Source organism: Strongylocentrotus purpuratus, unplaced genomic scaffold (assembly GCF_000002235.5).
Source record: "Strongylocentrotus purpuratus isolate Spur 01 unplaced genomic scaffold, Spur_5.0 spur5_scaffold_11, whole genome shotgun sequence".
Taxonomy (NCBI): domain Eukaryota; kingdom Metazoa; phylum Echinodermata; class Echinoidea; order Camarodonta; family Strongylocentrotidae; genus Strongylocentrotus; species Strongylocentrotus purpuratus.
The window spans coordinates 16,585,694-16,605,959 of NW_022145596.1; the positions used below are offsets into that span (position 1 = coordinate 16,585,694).

Genomic DNA, 20,266 nt, shown 5'->3' on the forward strand with positions numbered 1-20,266 from the left:
GGGTGCGAGAGAGAAGAGGCAGAGCTATGTTGAGCCTTAGCATTGTAAATCCTGTCTAACAAGACTATAGTGCGTCTACAAGTGTGATAATGATATTCATATATTCAATGCTGGAATTTGCATAATTTGGTGGATACAATTTTTCTATTGACTGGAAGTTTACCAGGTAATGCCAAGTTAATGTACCTTCATGTGAATGTTCTTGGTGTATTTCATTTTAGTTTTGAAAACTCTTGATAACAAATCTTCATTGTTTCAATTTATTTATTTTCAGTTCATTTTGCATGCAGTTATGCTGTTATATTCAAATCTGTTGTATATTTTGGAATACGATATTGTTAATATTTTAGTTTCACTGTTCCTTTTGGTTGTAATGTTGATGATATTATATTTTATTATGGGTTTTGTTTACTACCTTGGCATTTATTTTATTTTTACGTTCAAAATATGTGTGTTATTTTTCATGATTTTACCAGTGGTGTCCTTGTTCCTTGATGTTTTTTTTTCTTTTCATATCACTTTTCTGTTTTGTCAAATTACAACAAGGCAGCTGCTTACTCTTTCCAACAATCTACATACCTGTACATATTTGAAAGTCACTGAACATGCTCAAATTTTAATCCAACTACGTTAAATTGTAACTGAAAATATTGTCAGCCAATATTCTCTCTGCATTTCCTCTGCTATATTGTACTTTATTCCCTTTGTCTGGAATTATCAACTCTTGAGACACAATTCTACTAAGAAGATTATCTCCATGCAGTAAAAAAAACGAAGATTTCTTGACCATTTCTTGTTGTTGTTGAGGCAATTTGTAGTAAATAGGGACTCGGTGGGATTTTCCCTTATGATGTGCTCCGGGCTGCCAGAGCTACTCAATCTGTAAAGCCTTGGTAATAAGTTTGTACATTATGGAATTTTATCATAATTTGTCACTAGTTTTGCTAGCCGACGCATTCATGTATGCCCTAAAGGTTTATAATTATGATTGCAGTATGAGCTGCAGTAAAAGATCTGAGACAAAGTTACCGGATCCCTTTAAGAATTGCACATATCGTCCCTATTTTCACGAAGTGACGGTAGTGAATGAAAATCGCATACGATTTGCGTGCAGATTTTCCTCACTACCGTCACTTTGTGAAAACAGGAACGATATGCTCTGGTTCTGAAACCAGAGATGTATCACTGTGCACAATATAAGAAAGAAAATTCAAAGACTGTAATTTTTACCTTATTTTTACCTTTTTTTTCTTTCTTTGTCAACAGGGACTTCGCTTATGTGGCCAGGGACAAGGTGACCAAGCGCTACAAGTGCCACGTGTTCCGATGCGACATCCCGGCTAAAGCCATCGCCAACGCGCTGCATGAGATCTGCGCCAAGGTGATGAGCGAGCGTCAAAAGGGCAACACGATCTCCATGGTAACACAAGGTCAGATGATCAGACAGCAACAGCAGCAACAATTAATGCAAATGAAGAGCATTTCCCTGGACAGCAGTAAGGATGCCACACACACCCCATGTAAGTCTATAACACTTTGAAGGTCAAAGTTCAAAGGTTATTCTCAACAAATATATATAGAGATTGTATATTCAAAGAAAAACATATAATTTGGGGGTTATTACTGGGAACTTAAAATTATCAAAAACAGAAAGCAAAAAAACATTCCAAGAGACAGAAATAGATATATAGAAATGTGTTTGGATTAATTTTAAAAAGTCAGTCTAAAGCTTCAGGCTTGACTGGTGTTTCCTTTTTTTGTTCTTCATATGTACTCAATCACTGTAAAGGGTTTGGTTTTGACCTCACTTCATGTGTAACTTCAATCTTGAAGTGTTTTCAAATAGTTCACTTCAAATTCCAAGGGAATATGACAAAAACCCTCAAAAATAGCATTTTTCCTGCCATCTTCAGATGTGCTGCAAAACATCACCCTCAATACTTTGCTTCTTCATATTACATTCTTTTACTCCAAGCGTACGTCAAGTGCCATGTTTTTTAAGAGATGGCAACCTCTTTCTTGTACCAGCCTCTCTCAGTTTCTATCTATTTGACCTTACTGAACCGAAACCCAGGGAGCTCCTTTGAGAATTCACTGAACTAGAAAAGTATGAGTGGTTTTGAATCTGTGGTTACAGCTTAAACTCGGGGTATCTTTGGCATCATACGGTGAAACCGAGCGCGGGATGTGTTGAGAACAGTTCACACTTTCCACCTATATTGATGAGATTTTGATCAAAGAAGTTCTTAAGCTGGAATATTGTCAAGAAACTTTATTTTGCTATCATTAGAATATATTTATTGGGATAACAAGGATAAGATCTCAGTGCAACATACATGTTCATGTTGTCTGTTTCAAATCTTGGCCTTGATAATTTCAAAGTAATAATGATAATGATAATGATAATGATAATTAGGATAATTGCATTTGACATCGTTCTTTTAGTGACTTATGGAAATGTCCTAGAACAACCTCTATAACATTCAGTTGTCAGGATATAGAGAAAACATCTTAGAAATAGTCATATCCAATTATCTCAACATGATATGCTAATAAACATATTTACAAGTGATCCTAACTTTGATGTTAGTGTGGTTAGAAAAAAAAGTGTGATGTAATGAATGAACGTAAAATGTCTTACAACCAACTTAAAAAATGCTTATTTTTGTGATGGTTCATTCTCGGGAGTGATGTTGGAGCACCGGGGCCCTTTTTCATAAAATTTTTTTGTCAATAACAAGTTAAAATAACTCTTATAATTTACTGAATTCATGGCATTTGATTGGCTGAGACAAAAGTTGTCATAGAAATTTGGCATTTGTTATTGATAACACGTTTTGTGAAACAGGTCCCAGATCTTGAGATTGTGAATGCATTTTTCTTCAGAATGTGAATGCACCTTGACTGAAGAAACATTTGAAACTGTGACTGCACGAGAAAAATCATAAAGCAACTAGTGTAGATTAATTCAATGTGATTGATACACTGAACCAGATGCATATATTTATAACTGCGATTTTCTCCCCGTATGAAATTCCCTTCCGTATGGAGTCATTTCTGTGGGGTTGAATTTCTTTGAAAAGCATTCCCAACGTCAAAAACAGTTCAATCAAGTTGGATTAATTCCCATGATTTCTCTTGACAAATGAGAATCGGTTTGGATTCCCAGGCCATGAAAATATTTTTGGAAGATGGCAGGCATATCATATGGTATATCAGTATCTTCCTAAGTATGTGAGATATAACAGGGGACTCCATATGCCCACACGAGCAGTGATTTGTTTTTTGAGCCTTAAAGGTTTTTCTCTTATTCTTTCTATGTCTTGTGTAACTGTGCTATTGAAGTCATTCTCTTCATATTTATTTTATGTTTGCCTGTCTCTCCCTCTATCTCTCTCTCTCTCTCTCTTTCTCTCTCTCTCTCTCTCTCTTTCTTCTCTCTCTCTCTCTCTTTCTCTCTATTTCTTTCTCTCTCTCTCTCTCTCGCTATCTGTCTCCCTCTGTTTCTCTCTTTCTTTCTCTCTCTCTCTTTCTCTCTATTTCTTTCTCTCTCTCTCTCCCTCTCTCTCTCTCTCTCTTTCTTTCTCTCTATTTCTTTCTCTCTCTCTCACTATCTGTCTCTGTCTGTTTCTCTCTTTCTTTCTCTCTCTCTTTCTCTCTATTTCTTTCTCTCTCTCTCCCTCTCTCTCTCTCTCTCTCTCTCTCTCTCTCTGTCTCTCTGCCTCTCCTTCTTTCTCAATCAGTGTTTTTATTACTATCTATATATCTTTCTGTCAGTGTTATACCTTATTATCTCATTCTAATTCTCTTGGTTGATTTCTTTTAGTTCCTCAACATTTATGAGATGGTTTATTCATTTAATTTTCTTTACACATTATGAACAGTGCATAATACTCTCTTTCTATTCCAATATCTTAAATGCTGTATTCTTTTCCTGATTCTCCCAGGATACCTCACATTCTATCATGATATTCGATTATCTTCTCTCTCCTCTGACACAGCAAACAGATATGCAGTGCATTAATAATCTTCCTCAATCTATTTTTAAACATGTATCGTGTATGATACAGTATGGTATTCTTTTTTATTCTCTGTTGTTCTCTCACAAGTTGCATAATACTTGATTGTCTCATCAATTCTCTCTCTCTCATCCTCTCTTTCCCTGACATAGCAGCAGGTGTGGACTTTCCTACCCCCAAGATGGAGCCCATCACTGTCTTCCGTGCCAACTATGTAGGAAGTACATCAGCGGTCAAGCAATCAGGTCAGTTAAAACAGTTTGCACTAATCAATTTAAAATGACCATCAACAACGACCAACAAAATATATATATATATATATATATATATATCGCATGTTTACAAGGACACTTTCAAAACTCAATAGAGAACAATGAAATATATCTGATGACAACTCTGCAATATTCTTTTGTTGACAAATGTTCGAGAAAAACAGTTTGCCACCATAAACAAAGCAAAGATAATGAACAAAAAGGGAGGGGTAATACATTATGCATAAAAAATGACAATTAATTTCCTTCATGCTTCCTTTCATAACCAAATTTTGCAGCAATAGTACAGTACCTTGCTTTTGGGGTATTTTATTTCCTTCTTGCCACAGATATAACATTATCGATACCTTCGCTTTGTCTAATTATTTTTTCCATGGCTGTATAATACTTAGGAAAGATTGTTACAAAGTTGAAGAAGGGTTAAACTGCAAAAATGCAGTATGCGTACGAAATATCGTACAGTGCAATGGTTTATTAAAGGAACATCATCTAACTTTTGAGTAATCGATTTTTAAAAATCTGAATCGACTATCTCTGCATGCTATTTTTTTTCTACAGGCATGGATGTCTTGAATGATGCCATTGACAAGGTGGTTGGCATGGTTGGTGAAGACCAGTGGACTCCGGCTAGGATTGAAGTAGCCGTCTCAACTGTCACTGTCACAAGTGTCAAGGTACGTCATGCACCATCTAGTGGTAGTGGTGGTAGTGGTGGTGGCAGTGGTGGTGGGGGTGGTGGTGGTGGTGGTAGTGGTGGTGGTAGTGGTGGTGGCAGTGGTAGTGGTAGTGGTGGTGGCAGTGGTGGTGGCAGTGGTGGTGGTAGTGGTGGTGGCAGTGGTGGTGGTAGTGGTGGTGGCAGTGGTGGTGGTAGTGGTGGTGGCAGTGGTGGTGGCGGTGGTGGTGGCGGTGGCGGTGGTGGTGGCGGTGGTGGTGGTAGTGGTAGTGGTGGAAGTGGTAGTGGTAGTGGTAGAGTTAAAAGTGGTAGTGGTAGAGGTGGTGGTGGTGGTCCAGTAATACTATTCTAAGGCATATTGTAAAGAAAAAAAGGTGGAACTTTATTTACCAAAATTGTTTGAAAATGTAGTAGTGTGCATTTTTTTTTAGAAGAAGACTGTAGATTAAAGATGTTAGAGTTCACAGTTTGTATGAAACCTATACTAGTATCCTTTATTTTATTATGGTGCGCAAATGATTTGGTGATGAATCGGTATTACAAGCTTTTGATACTTGGAAAGAAAATCAGGACGTCTCTGAAACTAAAATCTTACTTCAGTATGTTCGAACCCTCAAATTAAAATTGAAAGGAAAAGAGATGTGCCTTCTTTTTAGTCCATAGAATATTTCTGTGTAATATTTCTATCTGAAATACCTGTATGCTGAGATGTGTGCTTTGTCATGCCAAGACACAGTAGGTAGAAGAATTTTCTGTTATTTCTGCACTTTATTCAAGTACCTCCATGAATTTAATTTATGGCATCCACGCATCTCTCTGAATAATTAACCCACATGGGTGGAGAGTACTTTTTAATATGCAATAATGTGAATGTTATGGTTGCATGTACGTAAAGTGCTCATAAAAAACATGGATGTATCGCCATGTTTGAGAAGTGCTTGCTTTTATAACTTCTCTCTATTTTACTCTTTTTTTCCAGACCAAAGAAACAATCGCTGAGAACAGGATACGTTTTATGTCCTTCCTAGGAATTGGCAAAGACAGCAGGTAAGATAGAGTCCATGTGAACACCCCTTTCATTGTGAATAGAGAAGATGCCTATCTCCTCTCATGTTCCTATGCATTGAGTAGAGTGCGTTGCCACTGGGTGATTTATGTGAAAATTTACAAAATATAGAAAGTGAGCAAAGGATATGTATCATGAAATAGTTGACAACTTAATATGAAGCCTGTAAAGATTTCAACTCTTTTGGAATTGTCATGCCTAGAAAAAATACACTATCTTCAGCAATTTCATGATTATAATGCATATATCCCAAGCAAGATACAGTCAAACCTGTGTATAGCGCCAACCAAGGAAAACACAAAAAGTGGTCTTTATAGACAGGTAGTCATTAAAGCAGGTTTGACCGTACCCACATTAAATAAATACTTTATGTTTTTGGAGCATTCATGTGAATAGAACTGAGAAAGCACTTCATTTATCCAACCTTGATGCTGTGTTTTGAAAGCCAGAAAGGCATGAAATCTGGTCATTTTACACAGCATTTAGATCCTTCTTACTCTCGGCACAAATGATATGGCAAGTTAACCGGGAACATTTGCACTGCATGCTGCTGCATTCATGATTGAAATCAGTTGGTAGCGATTCTTGATCGCTTTGCAAATTGGCAATAAAGAAGCAATTTAGGAGGGAATTAGGAGGGAAGCAGACGAGCTAATTTCGGTGCATCGCATCTGAATTATCAGAACAGAGTGTGTAGTACTGTTTCTCTTCTACTCTCAGCTCTAGAATACATATACATTTTAGGATATGTACAACACTTGATATGGTAAATACTTTTTTTTAATAACTTGTTATTATTTAATACTATGAGGCTCTGTCACCTTATTTCTTTCTTTCATGAATGAATATATTCTTCCATTATTGTGTCGTATTCAGATTTTTAAAATAGGATTAGAAATTGCCTGTGTTCTGTTATTTGGGTTCATAAGATATGAAAAATGGTTTTTAAGACGATGGTCTAGAATATCTTTAAAAATCCATTTCATGTATATCACGAGGCGGCAGGTGGTTGCGATGAATGAAATGCACAATGTTTCGGTTACCACGACTTTGAAATCGTGTATCAATGCAAGCTATAGTGTTGCATTGTGGATAACGCAAGATCCCGCTCGGCAGCGGCGAGGGAGCAATGTCGATGAAGAATGAGAAGTGACAGATTTAGGACATCACGCACGAATGTGGAGCTCGTATGACTCATGTCCGTCGTAGAACATAGCCCGATGGATTTCTCTGTAGCCCAAATTCTAGTGTTATTAAGACGCAGACTGTCTTTCATTGAATGGCGGTGATAGATTGGAAGGATATCGGATGAGTTAAGGTTGAAAAAGAAGGTCTTCCTACTTGTCCATTTTGTCTTGGTTTGGTTGCTGAATCTACATGTAGATGGAGAGAGAATATGATGATTGTAAATAGTTTAATCCAAAGTTCATTGATACAATGAGTACTTTTTTTTCGAAGTGAAATGAAAGCATTGGAAATACTAGGTACAATTTGAGATTAATGGCAGCCAGCACTATAATACTTTAGAGGCGAAATCAAAATTATCTGCCTGTATTTTGCTTTCAAGAAGGTAGGAATTTTTTTTTTAAATTCTTTGAGTGTATATATTCAGTTTTCTTGACTGGGTTTTATGTCAAATAACAATTTTAAAGATTTTTAAAAAGAAGGATATCTCTTACAAGTCTTCAAGTTTTATGATGTCAGAAGCAATCCCTACATCACGATTGTCTATTATGCATATTTTGTATAATAAATTTGTATATGTTGTTTGTATCGTTTCTGATCCAGGGCCCTCGAGGACAGCAGTTTTTCATTAAACTGAAGAGGCAATCCTGTTTAAATGAAACTTTAAAAAAAGTAAATAAACGAATGAAATCTATCGGTTGTTCTCTGTTTTCCTTTTCCTTATTCAGACACTTTGCATACATCATGTGCATCGGGAAGAACAAGTTCCAATGTCACGTCTTTACCTGCGAGCACTCCGCCGGGGGACTAGCCAAGGCGGTCGAGGCAGCATGCAAGGTACGTATTAAAAGGAATCTCATTTCCTCTGGTCTATGTTTTCTGAGAGGAACCAATGGTTTTGATCTCTTAGTGGGTTTAAAGCCTGTCTGCACTACTTGTAGCTACTTGTGCCCTCTATATGGCAAACAATGCCTAAGCGGTACCTGTTGGTCCCCCATGATCCCCTTGTTCTTATATTAATTGAGAGCTGATTTGATGAGATAACCACCTGTCAGTGACCACGGCAGGGAAGTCTAATCCCTCCTGGCCAAACTAGTGCAGACAGGCTTTAAGACCTTATAGTTTATTAGAAGGTGAAATAATTATGACTTAGATGTCATTACCATGACCAGGAGGATATGTAAAAACACTTGAGTGCATAGTAAAAATTACGGCACAGACGTCTGAAAAATAAATTAACAAATTTGTAGTTAAACTTGGTATTCCTTTCTGATGTAAGCCTGTACATTAGTTTTGCATGGTGTACATGGGTGGATGTAACTAAGAAATTACAACTTAAGAACTTTGTTTGTCTGAATATTTTGTAAGGAGTAGTAGTAATAATTTGAGATATTTTTGTTAAGCCTTTGAACAGCATATGAATGGCATGAGCTGTAGGGTCTCAGCATCTTAAAGCTCTGTAACATTTGAATTTCACTTCATGTTCTACCAAATATTAAAATAATATTAAGTTTTATAAAAATTTCCAGCAGAAGTAATATTTAATCGTTCATGTGTAAACACCTAGTCTATTTTAAGCCTTTAGTTGCTAATAATAAGGGCAGGAAAGGGCTCAATAAAGTCATTATTGCTACTTTTTTTGCTATAAAGTCTAAAGCTTATTTGTCCGTCTGGTCTCTGCTATGTATCCCGCAGTCTTACCACCGATCAATCGGACGCCCAAGAACCGAAACCATTGCCCTTGAGGTAAAACACATTGTCAAGAGTGCTGGATTCAAACATAAAACATCCAAAGACAACGTGAGACACCCCAAATTTAAATTATCTCCATGTCTTTCGTTGAAGTCTCGTCCTATTATTTTAATCCTCTCTCTCCCTCTCTGTCTTACTCCGCGAGGGGAGATCGAGAGTGTGGTGCATGTTTTGCAAGTCGTTCTGGTCCTTTTTCGTTGATAAATTATTTTTCAATTGTGATGACTTTGTTAAAATTTTGTTAATTTTTGACTGGTGTTATATATCATGCATAAATTGGGACTGATCTGCAATTTTTTTTGGTATATACAATTCAGCACTCATGTATTACCTCAATGACAATTGCTATGCTACTGCTATTAATAATATCAACTTATTAAGTTGCTTTTATATGAGTTTGATATTATTCCCTGTTTGTGCATTCATCTTTCATTTTTCTATAAGTTAGCTCGCATTGTTTATATATATATATTTAGAGAGATTTAAAAAAATCTGTAGTACATCAATATTTCAAATAAAGAGGCTTAAGTTAATTATATAATTGATTAAAATCATGAATAAACCATCATCCTGTAGGCAAGTTGAGTGGTGAACAGTTTACCTTTTTCCCATACAATGCAGTGGGCTCTGATTATTATTAATAACTTTATTTTGATATAATCAAAAATCTCCAGTGACAATGGCTCCACAGTCACTTTCCTACACCATCCATAATCTTAACTTCAACCTTGGACCGAACACTATGTTTCAAAGCTAACCCTAAACCTAACCCTAAACCTAACCTAAAACAAAGTTACAACCCTAACTTTAAACCTAACCTAAAACATAATGACAACCCTAACCAAAAACCTAACCTAAAACCAAACAAATACACCCCTAACCCTAAACCTAGTATGAAGCATAATTACAGCCCTAATCCTTAACCTAACCTAAAGCCTAAGTACAACCCTAACCCTAAACCTAACCTAAAACAAAGTTACAACCCTAATCCTGAATCTTTGATGACGAAATAAAGCCAAAGCCTTTATTGTCAGAGCACCGGGATGTTGTTTTGCTTATGAAAAAAAATTGTCAGGAAAATAAGTCCAGACTTGCCAGTGGATTTAGATTGAAGTTTCAAAATGCCCCTCCCTCATTTTCTTATATTTCTCCTTTCGTCTCTATCACATATTTTAGCTGCGGTATCAGAAGTGCTTGGATGCTAACCCAAAGGGGTCCCTGATCAACTCAGCAGATGGCAAGGTAGGTTTGAAAATCTTAAAGCCCCTCTCAAGCGTTGGGAGACTCAAATATTTGATGGCAAGATTTCACTTAAATTGTACAAAGATGTGAAAGAGGATGACATTTAACACACACTTCTGCAAGGATTTTAAAATATATACATTGTAAGGCCAATATTTGATGAAAGATTACAAAATGTTAGTTTGCTGTTGTACGCAGAAAACCCAGATACTTGTATTCTTTCATCAATATTCATCTTCAAACATATTTGTTTTAAAAATCCTTACAGATTTGTATGTTAAATGATATCCTCTTTCACATCATTATATAATTTAAGTGAAAGTTTGCCATCAAATTTTGGAGGCCCCCAACACTTCAGAGGGGCTTTAACAATGTGGGACTCTGCATGTTACAAGCCAGTTCTCAGATACAACTACGCATTGGTAGATGAATGCATTTAGTACAAAATTGTAATAACCTGACAAGATGAATAATGAGACTTATGTAATAATTATTCATTGATGCACCGACATGCAGTACATCCTATGCTACACGCGTGGGAACTTCCTTCTCAACAGGGCAAACAAAAGGTATTCATGAAGCACCTCCATCACTTTCGCAGTGATTCTTCCCAAGTGCACTAAATAATACTTCTGTGTAAAAGATCTGCGGACATTTGGGGTCATTTGTACCATGCACTAATTACGAAACTGGTCCACTGTTGTGATTTAATTCAGTTTTGACTTTAGACTTCCCATATCGAATGTGTTTTCTATTCTGTGCTGTCAGAATATTACAGTATAAGTTCTTGCTGATACAAAGAGCTTACACTGTATTATATGAACCCCAACACAAGATAACCTGGGTAGATTGTTGACAGGTAAATGTTAGGGTCACTTCAAGGAAAATATTAAAAAAACAAGGGGCCTGGTTGTATATCTTTGATAGTTTGAACAAGAAAAGGAGAGTCTTTTTGTGAACACAAGGACATCGTGCTCTCATCCTCCGTGGTAATTGATTTAAAAAATTGAGATATTCTCGTTTCATACAATGGTTTGAAATCATTCATTTTATAGAGCCTGCAAGAAGGTAGTTACTGCAATTGACAATACATGCTCCTTTAAGCCTTCATGCAGGGAACTGATGATATATGATATAAATGTATAAACTCTTAGTTTTTATAATTCATGTTTGTTCTGTTCTTTCTTTGTTTGACAGACATGGGGCTGCGCTCTCAAGACCGGCATCCAATCCATCTTCACCAAGATGGGTACGCTAAGGATACAAGGCAAAGATGCTCCTATCAGTGCAGTCTAGACTCTAGAGCATCCACTAAACTGATGATGCGTTGCTTAGCAACCGGACAACCTAAGAGCTAATGATCTCTAAAACTTTACTGGTTATAAACCAGTCACTGAAAAAAAAAAACTTTGGAAAGGGAGTTTAGAAGGATCATGCTGATCTCTAAAGAGAGTAAGATAAAGTAGAGGGGGCGGAGATTCATTGGATTGCAAGACCGAAATGTAGATGCGGCAATGTCTATAAAAGCGGTTCTACATCGAAGCACGCTGCAATATGTATGTATATCTGGTGATGGTTAGTCCGCAGTGTGATTTGTTCGACGTCACGAGGCGTTCCTTTTCTTCTGTACTCAAGACATTCTATAAATACTGTGTGCTGTAATGATAATGTTGATGATGATGATGATGATGATGATGATGATGATGATGATGATGATGATGATGATGTTTAAAGCATGGATATTGAAAGTGATGTGGTACTGTGAACGAGGAGTGCAGTGATTTGTTCTTATATTATGCTCTTACGATATAAAGTGTGTAAGATATTAAGAGAGAGAGAGAAAGAGTTGATGTATGTTTATATTTATGTATGAGGCTTTACTTGATAAATGATAACTACTGCATTGCAAGTGTCAAGAATAGCAGTGGGTGTTTGGGGGGGGGGGATTAATTTGTGACTGTATCAATTAAAGATATATAAACTGGTACAATAACTTAAATGTATGTGGGGTAAATGGAAACTTACAGTTTACAGGAAAACTAGTAAAATTAAACTTATACTCCTGTTGAAACAAACGGACTTGTAAATCACACAACTGCAGTTCAGTACATTTTGAGTACAGTCTTCTGTTAAAAGTGATGACTGTTATTTAAAAAAAAATACATACATGTTAAAAATCTGTACATATAGTCGCACTGGGAAACTATCTACTCAGATATTTATCACTTTATCGTATGCACTGTGACATAACGTGAGCATTTTTGTGTCGATTTCATGTTCATCTGCCTTCTCAGAAGGCTAGTCGAGTGACGAGAGTCAATTTAAAGCAAGAAAACAAAATATCTTCTCTTGTTCATTTATATCGTTCTTGTGTGCTGTTCCGTGCAATTGTAAGAACATTGAAAATGTTCGCCGTATGAAGCTGTTGTGACATTCATGTACTTAATTTAATTATACACTATCTGAATAAGCAACTTAAGCACTTTCTGAGGCCGCAGTATTTTAACCAGTGCTGTGATATATATATATATATAATACAGCCGATGTATATTAGTGGTTGTGATTGTAGTAGAAGTAGGAGTAGATAGTGGTGCATTTGTGAAACTCAATATTACACAGTCAAGCAGCCGTTATGTGGGTCTGTTAACACTTTTGCATGTAAATGCTGGGTCATTTCAAATACTTGAGGAGTCGCAGATTGTTTGATAAATAATGGAATAGTATTACATCAAGTGTTTATTTCACCATAAGCAGTCAAATCCTTGATTGCCATTATTTCAAACAACTGATTTAGATTTCATAATAAAGATATAGATTTAATCAAAAATCAAAACATTTTGAAAAGATGGAAATAACACTCTTTTTATAATACAGAAAATGGATTCTGAAAGGCCTTGAGTAAACTTGAGGGCAACGTAGAATTGACACAAATCTTAAGTTTGTGTGGATCAGCATTTCAGAATAAGAAACAAAAGACTGTCGTCAAAGACTCATTATTTACAGAAGCTTGCACCACTGATGCAGCAGAATCTAAGAAATAGAAGTTGAATTTAAACAAACTTAAATTGATGTTAAACTCTTGATGGACAGAAAATCAAGAAAAACTCAAATTTAGCAGGATAGAATTAGGAATTAGTGGACTTCTTTTTAGGTTTGTGACAGTTTTCATAAAGAGAGACGAGTCCCCAAGCAGCTGGAATTTTGATGACCGCAAATGCCTTGTTTTCTTGTCCCAGAATTAATCACGGTGCAAGCAACGGTAGAAATCCATCTAGTGGTCTAATATCAAAGCTAATTTAAACAGAATCAGAAAAGCTGCTCATGTGTATACTTGCCTAGACACTGTACAAAAGAACATCTGTATGAAAAATATATTGTCGTTCTGTAGGCAGATTCGTTTTGAAATCGCTGTGAGTGCATGTGTGTAACTTACAAGGTAGGCTACTATTAAGACGCATTAAACCATTCCAGTCGATTACACCGTGGGTAGATTAACTTCAAAGTTCTACATGGCATTTTAGTAAGATGATGAAGTATCGTGCTGTGTCTGTTTCGTGGAGTGACTATAGTAGAAAATATTTAGAATTGTAGATGCATATTGGCTCTCAAAGAATCTAGACAAAAAAATTATATATTGTGAAGATATAATGGCATACAAAATCTAAATATATGTATATCCTAGAAGTAGTAGTGATGATGTGTGCGTGTGTGTGGTTCTGTGTTTCTTGCCATTTATTTATTCTATTGCCAAATGCACGTGTAGGTATTTCTCTCTTCTTCAATATCAGATTGAAATGATCAACACTAATGACAAAGTCATGATTTCACAATGATGGCGAGAAAATCACAAACTCATCATGGGTTACAAACCAGGCTGGGTGTTTTCAAGATAGACGTGATGAATAAATAATATCAGGATGACATGATTTGGTTTTGATTATTGAAAGCACAATATTCTCTTAAAAGAGAAGCAAATAATGTAGAAGTAGATACATGTTAATCAGTTTAACTTCTTGGAGGTGCACAGAAAAAATGTTCTTGTTGTTTCTTCATACCATTTAGGCATACCTGGAGAAGCATTGTTATGGAATATGCCCAAGACTGCATCGATTATTAAAGCAAAGTGCAATAGCGCCATCTTGAGTTTCCGTGAATCAATGACGCCTTCACTCTATTAAACACACATCTGATTTGCGGTGTCTTGTCAGAGAGTATAGGGTGCAATGAAACAAATGGAATGGCAGATAATAGATATCAAAATATTCATTAATCGCTTCTGTAAATAGCGCCGAAACTAGTGACATCATCTTAAGTCTTTATTGTGCATCACAAGAAACAACATTATCATACTAGTCGTGAATGTGTAACGTGTGCTGCCTGCAGCAAAGGACATCTTAACATTACTTGTAAATAAATCATTCATATCTTTGTAGTGTACATATATTTGTAAAATAAAATACTGTGTGTTACTTGGATATGGCATAATAAGATGTTGAAAAGTAAACCATTGCACTCAAAAAACCATTCAACAAACCAACGTAGCTAGAGAGATTCGCACCGAAAACAATTATTCTACATGTAGCCTATATTTAGAAGTAGTGTGTTGCACTGTAGAAGCATGTTCGGCCTCTACTTTATCAAAGTAGATCAGTAGACTATATCGTAGATGTGACAGCGACTCATTTAGCACGTCTAGTTGTTTGTCGTCAAATTTTAGCTCTTGAGTTTGTACAGATATTTTCAATCAAGCAATTAAAAAGTTATCTGAATTAGATTTCTATTCAATGTTTTTTTCTGAAATTCTACATGAGTAATACTATTATGTGTGTACAGAGAAGTCTTTGTATTTTTTTCTTTCTTTCTGTCGTTCCTCGAGCAGTTCAGCTATAGATTGTGGTATTCTTTTATTGTATTCAGAACTTATTAAAGAACAGTTTGGGCCTCCTAGTTTACATGGTCAATAAAAGCTAAGGGAGGCGAGAGAGCATTTTTGCTTCAAACAAAATTGATAGCATCTATCATATCAAATTCCAATTTTTGAAAGTTGTCAACTGTTTGACAGATATGAACTGCATGCCAGAGAAATATGATTTAAACTCCATATGGACGCTTGCTTCATGCGTAACTTTGGTAGGGCAGTTCTATCATCATCATCAACGATTTGGTTGTATCATTTTGTGCTTGTATACAGGCTGAAACAAATTATTTATCTAGAGTTAGAATTCATGTGCAAAATGTAGGTTAGAGATAGTAGATACAAAAAATATGTAAAATGAAATCAGAATTTCCCAACTATTATGAAGAGGGTTTGTGAGACGAATGTGTACTTATAAAAGAGGGAATGTATAATGAGACTATTTGTGTTTTATAAAAATATTGATTTATATATATTGCTGTGTATTCTTATGTTACATATTATTGCATTGCGTTGGACAATATCAAATCCACTATGCTTCCTTTGTTGTTTTGTTTTTTTCCCTTTTTTATTATGTTGTAGTGTACTTGTAGGATATTACTGCCAAGATAATCAAGATATTTAAATACAAAGATTTTTATGCATTTTCGAGAGTGTTCTATATAATTAGCGAGAGATGAAAAAAATAATAAGTTTACGTGTTGTTTGTATTATAGATATATGTCTGTATATTCTATCATATTGTTTTGTATTCAGTGGCGTTCATGTACTTGAAAGATTATCAGCTTTTATGCTGGTTTCAAAATGGGTTTTCAGACGGGGAAAGGTTTATTCAACGTGCAATTTATGATAAGCAGAATATTTCTAGTAATACAATTCACCTTGTATGAAGTTAAGAATAATTAAAGTGTGCTGTGGTATTCAAAGACTTCACTTATTATAGTAATGACTATTAAAAACATAATTTTGAAAGGAATTAACAGAATATCAGTATATGAAATTGGAAAACAAAAACATTAAAAATGGCTATTACACAAATTATGTTTATGACTTAAATGGGAGAATAAACTAAAAATAATATGCCAACATGCAAGACATTTGTAACCAGTTTATGTGCTTTTGTTTTGTATATTAATTAAGTTCCTCTACTTTGTGTCGAGTTAATAATATATTTTAGAGATTGTTTTGTAGCTCCTATTCAAGTCGTGAAAGATTTATTTTTGTATGGAATTAGGGAAAGAAGTTTGATATTCATTGTCGTGAAGAATAGAAAGGGTCTATCGAGTGAGCTGTGGAAAAAGAATTTGTGAGTTTAGTGGATATCTGAAAATCCATTCCAATCATTTTCAATGTATTTTGTTCTCACTCAGTTCGACTAATGTGTGTTAATTTTAGATGTTTTATTTTTTGTTGATTTCAAGGCTTTTTTACCGCTTCGGTAACTATGAGAGAATTCAAAGAGCTTTTATAAGTAATAGACATTATTTCCTGCATTTTATGCAAAACGGATTGGTTCACCATGCAAATTTGTTTTTCTGTCACAAAAATGAATTTTTGAGAGTAATGTACCAATGACGATTTGAGGTGATATTTCACATAAAAGCTTTGAAGATTGCAAACCTTTTGTGTGTTTTGCTGTAACTGCTGCACTTCTATGAAAGGGCAGAGACATGTTTGTGAACCATTCTCATTATTTGTCAAATTCAAATTAGAGACACAGTTGACTCTGGAACTGATAGAAGTTTGGCAAATGTGGATTTTGCTCAAGCAATGAAAAATTTGTTTCAATACGAGCAATTATTCCATGTCACTTGTACATTTTTTCTAAATAGTTATTCTAAATAAGCGATTCACTACTCTCTTTGACGTTACTGTGCATAAGTAGAAAAGTAGAAGCTGTATGTGTGTGCTCGTATCACCACTTCATTCGTTTGACCAAATTTGACATTAAAAAAACCACTGTAGTCTAATTGTGACTGAAAGCGTATGAGCGCTTCAACCTAAAACACTTGTGAATCAAGAATGATTTTTTTTTCTTATCATGATTTTCATGAGGAGATACGACTGCAACGAAATGTAAGAATCATGAAAAATATGTGTTGTTCTTTTTTGAGTGATTTCAATGACATATTAGAGTTATGAAGATAATATTTGCCACCTTTGTAATCATGTAATTTCTAAAGTGCATAGGAAGGAACAGTTCACACTTGTTCCTTATTTATATATAAGTCTCACCACCTTTAAGTTGGATTGCAGCTGGCAACAGCCCGGGGGGGGGGGGGGGGGGGTGTCGGTCTTATAGAACTGAATGGGAAGGAATTTATTTGTCAATGTATCAAGGTATTTGTGAAGGATGATATTGGGGGAAAGGTTCCCAAAAAGAGTAATATCTGTAGATTTATGAAATAAGATGACGAACATGTCAAGTTATTTACACGTTGGAACAACAGGAAACCAGCCACTGTTTGAACAACAGATATGAATAATATACTTTTCCCTTTGAAGGGTGCAATACTGCAACTAGAAACAAATTATACCATGGTTCTTGCCCTAATCAGAAGTGAAGTCTACTATTTGACTTATTTGAAGATGTGAGTATGTACAAATAAAACTGGACATCAATGACAATTGATTTTGAAGAGTTAGGCTAGAATTATAAAAAAATGCAGAATATTAGCACTGTTTTTCTACCCTGCATGGATGCTTATACCAGCCTCTTGGAGTGTAACTCCTTTAGAGACATTTTAATTAAATCTAGTGCAATTAGAGTAGATATTTATCTGAAGCAACCACAATCAAAGATTGGTTTTCAGTAATAAAGTACACAAATGGCATAAAATAGTAGCACACACATTTTGTACAAGGGAGAAGTTAAGGTCTGTTGTAATTAACGACTACTATCGCATGCAGGAACTTATGATGTGATCTGTGAAAAAAGTCTAAAACTTCAATAGTTTGCAATCATATTGGGTGGTAGCCTGGACCCCTCGCCAAAAGAGCATTTTATAAATTGATATGCAAATGGCTGCACTATTTACTGTAAACTAAACAGAAATAACACAAAATGATAAAATAATACCTTTTTGGAAATTACAGACTTGTTGGAAATCTTTGGCATAATTTTGTAATGGTGCTGTGAACTGTGCAATTAAAGAAAACATTAAAAGGTCAAATATATGGTTTGAATAGTCTATGTGTGCTTTAGATATAGAATATACATGTTCGAGAACATGTTTACCCAGAGTGCACAAATACATGTATATGAAATAGAATATATATGATGTAGCTTTAAAGTGCTTTATTAAACATGCACTGAATACATTGTTCATCGTTTGCATGACATTTTAAGGCTTACAAGATCAACAGATTCACCTTAATTTGATTGATTTTTAAGGGGGAAAGTAGAATTGTTATTGTAAAAAATTGCTGTGGCAAGTACCCAACCAAATATGCAGATAATAGACGTTTAAAGTGTCATGGTGCCCAATAAAAAATGCTGTAATTTTTCTCCCCCAAATGCTGTAATTTTTGCCAGAAATACCCTTGTAATTGCATACATCATAAATTGTCAGTTTTTTTTTTCTTCAGACGATCATGTTTTACATTTTGTGGTGGTTAAGTGTTCTTCATAATGTACATTATTTGTCAATGAGAAATAAATGTTGCACTAAAATAATTCCTTTTGTATTTGTGATCTCATTTTTTAAACCTTGTTCTGTCATTGGCCATGCAGGTGACACATGCATTAAAATAGACCATTTTCGTAATATAACCACATTTAATGCAGACGTCTTTGTGAAGGTCCTCGATACAAGCATTTCATTCACCTGTAACGAACAATTAATTGTATTTCAATAGTCAGAAAGCAAATTGTATACATATTGGCCCAAATTCACAAAGCAAGGTTTGAGCTCAGACCAAGGTTTGTCGTCAAACCTCCTTTTGTTTCGCCAAACCTCCTTTTGTTCTTTTCAAACCAGGTTTGTAAATAACAAAAGGAGGTTTGGCGAAACAAAAGGAGGTTTGACGACAAACCTTGGTCTGAGCTCAAACCTTGCTTTGTGAATTCGGGCCTATATGTTGTTAGGTAGAGCAAATAGCCATTGGCCCGAATTCACAAAGCAAGGTTTGAGCTCAGACCAAGGTTTGAGCTCAAACCTCCTTTTGTTTCGCCAAACCTCCTTTTGTTCTTTACAAACCAGGTTTGTAAAAAACGCGTAAAACGCGTCATATGACGTACGAAAACCAAGGTTTGAGCTCAAACCTCCTTTGTGAATTCGGGCCATTATGTTTGTCCTACCTGGTATGCAATTTGCATTCTGACTATATGGAAATATTTATAACAGGTGAATGAAATAATTTGTACATGGCACTTAAAGTAATGCAAGCGACTTGCTCTCTATTGAATAACACAATACCTAGGAATTAACAGGTGAATGCAATAGTTGGTTACTATAAGCTAAAAAAAAGCATGCATAAATTTGAATAAATTTGTGAAGTGAGCTACATGCATTGTAAATTCAGGTAGTTATGACCATAAACAGTGATGTAGCTATTGGGGGTCACAGGGGACACTCGGGGCCCCCTTCCATCAATTATTGAAAAAGTATGGGGAAATGAAAGGAAAATCAATCTACTCATAAAGTATGCTACAACCCCCCCCCCCCCCCCCCCCCTCCACAGCAATCCCCTTGTCAATAACCAATATTTTCATATTGCTAGTGCCCCTTCAGATTCTGGACCCTTGCTACACCAATTACCCTAAAGCGACCCATCAAAGCAACAACTAATGCATGCAACCCGACTTCTATTTAAATACAATACCCTTACATAACAGGTGAATGATAACTAGGCTCGTTAGAAAAATATGCATAAATTTGAATAAATTAGTGGCCTGGTGAATTAACTGAAGGTGGATCCAAGGGGGGTCAGGGGTTCAACGCTCTAGACAATCCCCCCTTTTTTGCTTTTCAGTAGTTATATAGTGGTATCCTCCCCCTTTTGGACAAAATCCTGGATATGCCACTGTCCTCAAGATTGATGGAGGCTCACTGACAAAGCAGCGACTAATTTATGCAAATGCTTCTCACATCTTCATTACACAATCACTTGTATAAAACAGGTGAATGAAATAGTTGTTAA

At 35.6% G+C, this 20,266-nt stretch overlaps 1 protein-coding gene across 5 annotated transcripts in view; it reads left to right on the top strand.

The window, feature by feature from the left end:
- Positions 1-18,800, top strand: part of LOC582967 — a 72,205-nt gene extending 53,405 nt beyond the window's left edge. For 2 of the 5 annotated variants that reach the window (XM_030980817.1, XM_030980819.1), the window contains 8 exons: positions 1,267-1,520; positions 4,172-4,264; positions 4,850-4,965; positions 5,944-6,011; positions 7,944-8,052; positions 8,911-9,015; positions 10,144-10,209; positions 11,407-18,800. In XM_030980817.1, the coding sequence (XP_030836677.1) occupies positions 1,267-1,520; positions 4,172-4,264; positions 4,850-4,965; positions 5,944-6,011; positions 7,944-8,052; positions 8,911-9,015; positions 10,144-10,209; positions 11,407-11,505 (910 nt within the window). In that variant the 3' untranslated portion in view covers positions 11,506-18,800. The remainder of the gene's footprint in view (positions 1-1,266; positions 1,521-4,171; positions 4,265-4,849; positions 4,966-5,943; positions 6,012-7,943; positions 8,053-8,910; positions 9,016-10,143; positions 10,210-11,406) is intronic. The other 3 variants (XM_030980820.1, XM_030980818.1, XM_030980821.1) reach the window with 3 other exon arrangements.
- The last annotated feature ends 1,466 nt before the right edge of the window (positions 18,801-20,266 follow it).